The sequence below is a fragment of the Culicoides brevitarsis genome, chromosome 1 (genome assembly GCF_036172545.1).
Source record: "Culicoides brevitarsis isolate CSIRO-B50_1 chromosome 1, AGI_CSIRO_Cbre_v1, whole genome shotgun sequence".
Taxonomy (NCBI): Eukaryota; Metazoa; Arthropoda; class Insecta; order Diptera; family Ceratopogonidae; genus Culicoides; species Culicoides brevitarsis.
Genome location: NC_087085.1, coordinates 44,751,088 through 44,761,143, shown reverse-complemented (window position 1 = coordinate 44,761,143; position 10,056 = coordinate 44,751,088). Strand labels below are relative to the sequence as shown.

At 28.6% G+C, this 10,056-nt stretch overlaps 1 protein-coding gene across 2 annotated transcripts; it reads left to right on the top strand.

Annotated features, from left to right (window-relative positions):
• The first annotated feature begins 6,476 nt into the window (after positions 1-6,476).
• Positions 6,477-10,056, top strand: LOC134837095 (mucin-5AC-like). 2 transcript variants are annotated; one of them, XM_063852411.1, is made up of 3 exons: positions 6,477-8,408; positions 9,283-9,383; positions 9,800-10,056. In XM_063852411.1, the coding sequence occupies exons 1-2, from the start codon at positions 6,478-6,480 to the stop codon at positions 9,359-9,361; spliced, it is 2,010 nt and encodes a 669-aa protein (XP_063708481.1). In that variant the 5' UTR covers position 6,477; the 3' UTR covers positions 9,362-9,383; positions 9,800-10,056. The 2 variants fall into 2 exon arrangements, with proteins under 2 accessions (XP_063708481.1, XP_063708480.1); XM_063852410.1 differs by lacking the exon at positions 9,800-10,056 and having other exon boundaries at positions 9,283-9,581.

Genomic DNA, 10,056 nt, shown 5'->3' with positions numbered 1-10,056 from the left:
AAAAAAACAACGATTTTATCATATGAGGAGCAAAAATCGTAATTTTTTTCTCACGTCAATTTTCAACCAACTTTTGATGGGTTTCAAAGCTAAAAGTTAATAAATATTCATTCTAAAGTTGATTTTCATTGATATCTGATCGATTTTTGATGAAATAAAAAAAAGTACGATTTTATCATATGAGGAGCAAAAATCGTACTTTTTTTCTCAAGTCAATTTTCAACCAACTTTTGATGGGTTTCAAAGCTAAACTTTAATAAATATTCATTCTAAAGTTGATTTTCATTGATATCTGATCGATTTTTGATCAAATAAAAAAAAGTACGATTTTATAATGTGAGGAGCAAAAATCGTTTTTTTTCTCAAGTCAATTTTCAACCAACTTTTGATGGGTTTCAAAGCTAAACTTTAATAAATATTCATTCTAAAGTTGATTTTCATTGATATCTGATCGATTTTTGATGAAATAAAAAAAAGTACGATTTTATCATATGAGGAGCAAAAATCGTAATTTTTTTTCTCAAGTCAATTTTCAACCAACTTTTGATGGGTTTCAAAGCTAAACTTTAATAAATATTCATTCTAAAGTTGATTTTCATTGATATCTGATCGATTTTTGATCAAATAAAAAAAACAACGATTTTATCATATGAGGAGCAAAAATCGTTGTTTTTTCTCAAGTCAATTTTCAACCAACTTTTGATGGGTTTCAAAGCTAAAAGTTAATAAATATTCATTCTAAAGTTGATTTTCATTGATATCTGATCGATTTTTGATGAAATAAAAAAAAGTACGATTTTATCATATGAGGAGCAAAAATCGTACTTTTTTTCTCAAGTCAATTTTCAACCAACTTTTGATGGGTTTCAAAGCTAAAAGTTAATAAATATTCATTCTAAAGTTGATTTTCATTGATATCTGATCGATTTTTGATGAAATAAAAAAAAGTACGATTTTATCATATGAGGAGCAAAAATCGTTTTTTTTTTCTCACGGTTGAAAAGCCAAATTTTGATGGGTTTCAAAGCTAAAATTTAATAAATATTCATTCTAAAGTTGATTTTCATTGATATCTGATCGATTTTTGATCAAATAAAAAAAAGTACGATTTTATCATATGAGGAGCAAAAATCGTACTTTTTTTCTCAAGTCAATTTTCAACCAACTTTTGATGGGTTTCAAAGCTAAAATTTAATAAATATTCATTCTAAAGTTGATTTTCATTGATATCTGATCGATTTTTGATGAAATAAAAAAAAGTACGATTTTATCATATGAGGAGCAAAAATCGTACTTTTTTTCTCAAGTCAATTTTCAACCAACTTTTGATGGGTTTCAAAGCTAAAATTTAATAAATATTCATTCTAAAGTTGATTTTCATTGATATCTGATCGATTTTTGATGAAATAAAAAAAACAACGATTTTATCATATGAGGAGCAAAAATCGTTGTTTTTTCTCAAGTCAATTTTCAACCAACTTTTGATGGGTTTCAAAGCTAAACTTTAATAAATATTCATTCTAAAGTTGATTTTCATTGATATCTGATCGATTTTTGATGAAATAAAAAAAAGTACGATTTTATCATATGAGGAGCAAAAATCGTACTTTTTTTCTCAAGTCAATTTTCAACCAACTTTTGATGGGTTTCAAAGCTAAAATTTAATAAATATTCATTCTAAAGTTGATTTTCATTGATATCTGATCGATTTTTGATGAAATAAAAAAAACAACGATTTTATCATATGAGGAGCAAAAATCGTTGTTTTTTCTCAAGTCAATTTTCAACCAACTTTTGATGGGTTTCAAAGCTAAACTTTAATAAATATTCATTCTAAAGTTGATTTTCATTGATATCTGATCGATTTTTGATGAAATAAAAAAAAGTACGATTTTATCATATGAGGAGCAAAAATCGTTGTTTTTTCTCAAGTCAATTTTCAACCAACTTTTGATGGGTTTCAAAGCTAAAATTTAATAAATATTCATTCTAAAGTTGATTTTCATTGATATCTGATCGATTTTTGATCAAATAAAAAAAAGTACGATTTTAACATATGAGGAGCAAAAATCGTACTTTTTTTCTCAAGTCAATTTTCAACCAACTTTTGATGGGTTTCAAAGCTAAAAGTTAATAAATATTCATTCTAAAGTTGATTTTCATTGATATCTGATCGATTTTTGATGAAATAAAAAAAAGTACGATTTTATCATATGAGGAGCAAAAATCGTACTTTTTTTCTCAAGTCAATTTTCAACCAACTTTTGATGGGTTTCAAAGCTAAAATTTAATAAATATTCATTCTAAAGTTGATTTTCATTGATATCTGATCGATTTTTGATGAAATAAAAAAAACAACGATTTTATCATATGAGGAGCAAAAATCGTACTTTTTTTCTCAAGTCAATTTTCAACCAACTTTTGATGGGTTTCAAAGCTAAAAGTTAATAAATATTCATTCTAAAGTTGATTTTCATTGATATCTGATCGATTTTTGATGAAATAAAAAAAAGTACGATTTTATCATATGAGGAGCAAAAATCGTACTTTTTTTCTCAAGTCAATTTTCAACCAACTTTTGATGGGTTTCAAAGCTAAAATTTAATAAATATTCATTCTAAAGTTGATTTTCATTGATATCTGATCGATTTTTGATGAAATAAAAAAAACAACGATTTTATCATATGAGGAGCAAAAATCGTACTTTTTTTCTCAAGTCAAGTTTCAACCAACTTTTGATGGGTTTCAAAGCTAAAATTTAATAAATATTCATTCTAAAGTTGATTTTCATTGATATCTGATCGATTTTTGATGAAATAAAAAAAACAACGATTTTATCATATGAGGAGCAAAAATCGTTGTTTTTTCTCAAGTCAATTTTCAACCAACTTTTGATGGGTTTCAAAGCTAAAATTTAATAAATATTCATTCTAAAGTTGATTTCCATTGATATCTGATCGATTTTTGACGAAATAAAAAAAAGTACGATTTTATCATATGAGGAGCAAAAATCGTACTTTTTTTCTCAAGTCAAGTTTTGATGGGTTTCAAAGCTAAAATTGAATAAATTCTAAAGTTGATTTGAGGAGCAAAAATCGTTGTTTTTTTCTCACGTCATTGATATCTGATCGATTTTTGATGAAATAAAAAAAACAACGTACGTACTTTTTTTTATCATATGAGGAGCAAAAATCGTTGTTTTTTTCTCAAGTCAATTTTCAACCAACTTTTGATGGGTTTCAAAGCTAAAAGTTAATAAATATTCATTCTAAAGTTGATTTTCATTGATATCTGATCGATTTTTGATGAAATAAAAAAAAAGTACGATTTTATCATATGAGGAGCAAAAATCGTACTTTTTTTCTCAAGTCAATTTTCAACCAACTTTTGATGGGTTTCAAAGCTAAAAGTTAATAAATATTCATTCTAAAGTTGATTTTCATTGATATCTGATCGATTTTTGATGAAATAAAAAAAACAACGATTTTTCCATATGAGGAGCAAAAATCGTTGTTTTTTTCTCACGTCAAGTTTCAACCAACTTTTGATGGGTTTCAAAGCTAAAAGTTAATAAATATTCATTCTAAAGTTGATTTTCATTGATATCTGATCGATTTTTGAAGAAATAAAAAAAACAACGATTTTTCCATATGAGGAGCTAAAATCGTACTTTTTTTCTCAAGTCAATTTTCAACCAACTTTTGATGGGTTTCAAAGCTAAAATTTAATAAATATTCATTCTAAAGTTGATTTTCATTGATATCTGATCGATTTTTGATGAAATAAAAAAAAGTACGATTTTATCATATGAGGAGCAAAAATCGTTGTTTTTTCTCAAGTCAATTTTCAACCAACTTTTGATGGGTTTCAAAGCTAAAATTTAATAAATATTCATTCTAAAGTTGATTTTCATTGATATCTGATCGATTTTTGATGAAATAAAAAAAAGTACGATTTTATCATATGAGGAGCAAAAATCGTTGTTTTTTTCTCACGTCAAGTTTCAACCAACTTTTGATGGGTTTCAAAGCTAAAAGTTAATAAATATTCATTCTAAAGATAATTTCCATGCATATCTTCTCGATTTTTGATGAAATAAAAAAAAAATTTCGAAATTTGTAAAAAAAAGAATTATCTCTTCGTAAAACGCCTTCCCATGAAACTTGTCTTGAGCAATGTTTTTCATCAAAAAATAAAAAAAAATCGTTTTGCGGCTTATAACGGTAAAAATTTTTCCGCAGAGTGATTTTTCCTGAATACAAATCGCAGTGAAAATGAGTTTTCCATTCGAAGGAAAAATCAATTGCGAGCGAAAATTGTTTTGAAAAATTTGTTTTGTTTTCAAACAAACAGAACGAAACCGAATCTGAAGTGCCTATGGGTTGAAAAAAAGTCAAAAGCAATAAATTCAAGTACCTAACAACTTTGCTGAAAAAATCATCAAGAAAATCCTAAAAAAAATATTTTTTTGGATATGTGTCGAGATTTTCAAGGACGATATTTTGCCAAAGGACAGCTTTACTTCAAGGCTCGATGCACAAGATGCGAATGTTATGACGGACACAAATTAGATATTTGTTCAGAAGTTTGGTGCAGTCCTCCGCCAAATTGTAAAAATGGTTTCGAAAAAGGAGAAAATTGCTGTGATTTCATTTGCATGGATGACGATGCAAATAATGCGAATTCGGAAGTTAATTATTTATTGATAATCGTTTTATCTTTTCTTCCTTTACTGTCTGTGCTGATATTTTTCCTCATTTATCGTTGGAGAAACCAAAAAGCAAGTCTGAATGAAGCAAATCATGAAAATCAACAAAATGTGGAAAATATTGAAAAGTTTTAGAGTTAAAGCAGATTGTTTGTAAATATCATTGAAATGTACCTAATCGAAAAAGTCTTCTAAAAAACTCTTCATCATGTTTAAAATTGAAAAACTTTTAAAATTTACTCAAAAAAATATATTTTAAATAAAAATAAATAAAAAAATTAAAAAAAATATAAAATTATTTCATTGTTTTATTCTAAAATTCAATTTTTTCATGTTTAAATTTTTGGTAATTTTTTTTTAATTTTAATTTTTAAATTTTTTTAAATTTTTTAAATTTTATTTTATTTTAATTTTTTTTATTTTTTTAAATTTTTAATTTTTTTAAATTAAATTTTTTGAATTTTTTAAATTTTTTAAATTTTTTAAATTTTTTTTTTAAATTTTTAAAATTTTTCCATTTTTTTACATTTTGATGAAAATTCCAAAAATGTTAAAATTTTTTCGTTAAGTTTTTTTTTTCATTGAATTTTAATTAAGAATTGAACTTATTTTTTTATGTAAAAAAAAAATATTTTTTAATTTTTTCAAAATGAAAATATAAGTCGAATCAAAAAAAAATTTTTTTTTTGGTTTCATGAATCTTTTAAACATAAAGAATTTCGAGTAAAAAAAGTAAAATATTTTTTAAAATTATTAAAAAAATTTATAATTTTTTTTTCAGAAATATTGAAAATTAATAGAAATAAATATTTTTCTATGGAAAATTGATAATTTTTCACTAAAAATTTTAAAAATTAAAAAAAATAATTAATTTGAAACTAATTTTAATTAAAATTTTTAACTTTTTCATAAGAATTTAACCCAAAAATGTAAAAAATTTGAACATTTTCTTAAATTTTAGATTAACGGTCAATTAATTCGAAATAATGAGACGAATGAAATTGATCAGCATATAACAGTTCAATTTCATTCGTCTCACTTTTTCCGAACACAACTCCCAAACAAAAATCCAATTGTGGTTTTTCAATCGGAAAACGTCTTTTCCTGAATTAACGTGTGAAAATCGGAAAAATTTGTTGTGAAAAATCAACTTTGAAAGTGAAAAAAGCAAAAAAGTAGCTCGAATCGCATTCAAACCCGCTGCAAAGGATGTTCACACGAATCTTCAACGCGTTGTTAGTTTAGAGGAGTGTCAAAGCGCCGCTTATCCACTTTAGAACGCAATAAATTTTGGAAAAAAACCAATCCATACACACACACAGATATTTACCTTCAGCAGCGAAGAAGAAAATTTTTCCTGAAGGATGGAGTGTCGCGATTATCAGGGACGCGTCTTCACAAAAGGCGAACATTATTTCACGGCGCCTTGCAAAATGTGCGAATGTCGCGACGGCCACAATTTAGACAGTTGCAAAGATATTCTCTGCAGTCCTCCGCCAAATTGCAAAAATGGCTTGAAACAGGGCGATTCGTGTTGCGAATACATTTGCACGGATGGTCCGGAGGGCGGATCGCATACCAATTCAGCGCATTCTGACGTCGGTATATGACTAATAGCGAGTGGCTTAACAGCCATTCTCTCGTTAACTTTGCTTTTCTTCCTCATTAATCGTTTGCGCAATCGAAAATCGAGTCATCGGGGCGATCGGGGAGAAAATCGTGAAAATCCCCGAAATGTCGAGAGTATCGGGTATTTATCAGGCAATTATATGGGCACAACAGGCGATGGAATGGGATTTGCATATGATGCGTATCCGGGGCAATATCAGTTATGGAAGCCCCCGCAAAGGGGAGAAGCTCCTCCCCCTTACGAAGAAGTAATTGCCCTTGCTCAAGCTGAAAGTATGAACACTTGTACGGTCAGTGTGGCAACGACGCATCGTACACTGCCTTTAACTGTGTGCAATTCGGAGCCCGATATCAGTGCGACAACCACAAATCTCATAAACATCAACATAAACAACGCAGGAAGCATCACAGCGGTAGCTGCAGGCGAAAATCACATCCGAAATCAGTACGTTCGATCGCCAAACAACACAATAACGCGCACAAACGAACTTCCCGCTGTCGTCGCTGCTGACCCGTCATCGACTGCCATCTATCCGATGGGTCAGCAGTTGATCAGTAGTTTACCGCGCGAAATTCCCTGCACTTTACAGAACTGCGAACTCAATACAACCACAATTACGAACCAGATTGCCAGCATGGGACATCGTACAACGACGCAAGCCACGTGTCTCATTCGCGGACAAATGCCAAAAGAAGTTCAAACGTCAAATCAGAGCATTTCCGCAAATAACACGACAATTGCAACGATTTTGCCGCCGCCTCTCTTCAACACACCCGAACCGCTCAACACGAATTTGGATACGGAACCGTTGATTGTCTCCGCCAGCAATTCCAGCGAAGGTCTTGTTGATGCCCCAAAAACCCCGAAACGTTATCATCGCACAATTCCCCGAAATGTAACCGCCAACGACGGAATTATGGCAAATCTCAAACCCATGTCGTTGGCAAGTTCAGGCGCTCAATCTCCCAATAACAACAAAAAACCCGCTTGCCAATGCCCGATTCAGCATATTCCGAATACTTACATGGGTTCGACCCAAATTACCGCAGCTGCTCAACAAAATACTCAAAGTCTCTTTTTGTCGACTCTGACGACGAAACTCAATAATGTCGCTGCCAAACAAAGTTCATCCTCCTCGTCATCAACAGTCGTCTCAAAATCAACTTCCTTTCCTTCAACGTCACAATCCGGGACGATTCAAACGATTTCGCGACGCCAACAAGAGCTTGTCCCGACAAATTTGTATCCGACAGGACCCACGTACGATCCGACCACGAGTATTCGTCGTTTGAAACCTTCTTTGCTGAAACTCGAGGCAGCGCATCCCAATGCCTTAGGAATCACCTCCGCAAATACGCCGCGTCGACAACCTCCGAAACCCATTCTGAAGACGTCATCTCGGAATAATTTGATCGAATCGCGTTCCCATGAGAATTTATTGACAACCAGCTACCCAATTGAGCCGAATCCCGTTTTGCCGCCGAAATTGTACAAGACTTCCAGTCAAAAGTTGAGCGTTTTGTCTTCAAATGGGGATCAAAGCACTTATGCAACGACGCGTGATGCTCAATTCTCACTTTTGAACAGCAATCGACACTCGGCGGAAATGTCAAGCTTGAGGATGCGTCATTCCAACAACAACAATAACAGTAACAACACTCTTGGAAATAATACGTTACCAAAAAATTCGACAAATAAGCAACGCACGGCAAATAATGTGAAGCCTCCAGCAGGACCCCATGGCAGCAAACAACGTGTGATGATGCATCGACATGCGGATGGCAATAAGAAGCCGTTACCAGTATTAAATTCAACCAATTGCACAAATCCAAAGCAGCATTTTTTGCCGAATGACGCGAGTTTGGACGATGATTATTTGAGCGAGTGCGAAAATTGTAAGACGGCGAATGGATCGCGGTATTATCTGAATGAGGAAGATGGCGAAACTATGGAAACGATGACGTTACAACGAAAGATGCCCGAAACAAGTGGCGATAAGATTGGAGAGGAGCAACAAGGGTATTATCGTGTCTCGGCAACGTTGCCAAGTAATACGAATAAGAAACAACAGTGAGTAGTTTTGAGATTTTTTTTACAATTTTTTTCTTAAATTCTATAACTTTTCTATTTTTTCTTCAATTAATTTTTTAAATTAATTATTTAAATTAATTATTTAAATTAAAAAATTAATTTAAAAAATTAATTTAAAAAATTAATTAAAGATTAAAAAAAAATATTAAAATTAATTAAAAATAGAAATTTTTATGATATTTAGTTTTAATAGAAGAAATTTTTTTTTAAAAATTAATTGAAAAAAAATAAATTAATTTTAATAAAATATAATTTTTTTTTTTTAGATTTTAATTATTGTTTTCGAATTTTAATGAAAATTTCTCAAAAAAATATTTTTGAAAAAATAAAAATTTATCAACTTTCAACTATTTTGAACTTATTAATTTATTTTTTAAAATTAAATTAAATTATTTAAAAAAAAATATTTTTTTATTAAATTAATTATTTATTTTATTTAGTTATTTTTTATCTTTAAATAGTACAAATCATTTATTTATTTTTTTAATTTTCATCAAAATATTTCAATTTCATTTTTTATAAATATTTTTTGAGATTTAAATAAATATTTTAAAATTTCTCAAAAAATTATTTTCAAAAAATTAAAAATATCAAATTGCTTTTTTAAATTTATTACTTTTTTTTTGTTTTTGCAAAATTAAATTATTTTTATTTTGATAAATTTATTATTATTTTATTTAATTTTATTATTATAAAGTTATAAATTAAATAAATAACTTTAAATTTCAAACCTTTTCAAAAATTCATAAATTTTCAGATTTTTTTTAATTTTTTTTTCGTTTTTATGAAATATATCATTTTTATTTATTTTAAAATTAAAGGCAATTAATAACATTTTTTTTTAATTTTTCAGGGTATCAAAGTCACGTGAACCATGGTTCGCCACAATTCCCGCAAGTTCTTCCAGCGAAGAAGACGAAGCTGCCGAATGAGATCTAAATGACCTTATTTGAGGTAAGTTTTTACTCTAAATTCATGGCATATAGTAATAAATTAATATATATTAAATAAGAAATAATGTTAGAAAAATATTAGAAATAACTCACAATTTCTATCATTTTACATTTGAAATGATTTTTTTCATTACCAAAAGCACAAGACCAAAAAAAAAAATAAATAAATTGAATTATCCCAGTTAGTTGTTGCAATCATTAAAATACCTGAATTCCATTAAAACATCAATTAAATAAATATTATAATTAATAATAAATAATAACAAAGCATTTATAGCAAAAAAAAAACATATTTTTCGGGATTTCTTCCGTGTTTTTTATATGACATACCACCGATTAGCAAACATTGTTTCTGCTAATTAAATTGATTTACTGACTTTCTAAAATAACTTTTTGTATGGTTGTTGTATATAACAGACAAAACATATATAATATCTGGCCAATCAATGTCTAGAAGCGAATAGTTAAGGAAATAATGTAAAAACAAAACATTTGAATTCAATTTCAGTCTAAATAAATATTTAATGGATTATTAATAAATTAAAAACTGCCCAACGAGGTATGTACTAAATAAATAGAGAAAACTTGTATGAAGCCAAATATTAATAATAATGATTAAAAAAAAAACGTTAAAAATTAATAATAAATAATAAATGTATAAAATCTCACGATAA

Bases quoted from the DNA above. Each gene is read 5' to 3' on its own strand.
- LOC134837095 (XM_063852411.1), top strand. From the start codon at position 6,478: ATGGGCACAACAGGCGATGGAATGGGATTTGCATATGATGCGTATCCG. The intron at 8,409-9,282 runs GTGAGTAGTTTT...TTAATTTTTCAG, and splicing joins AATACGAATAAGAAACAACA to GGTATCAAAGTCACGTGAAC.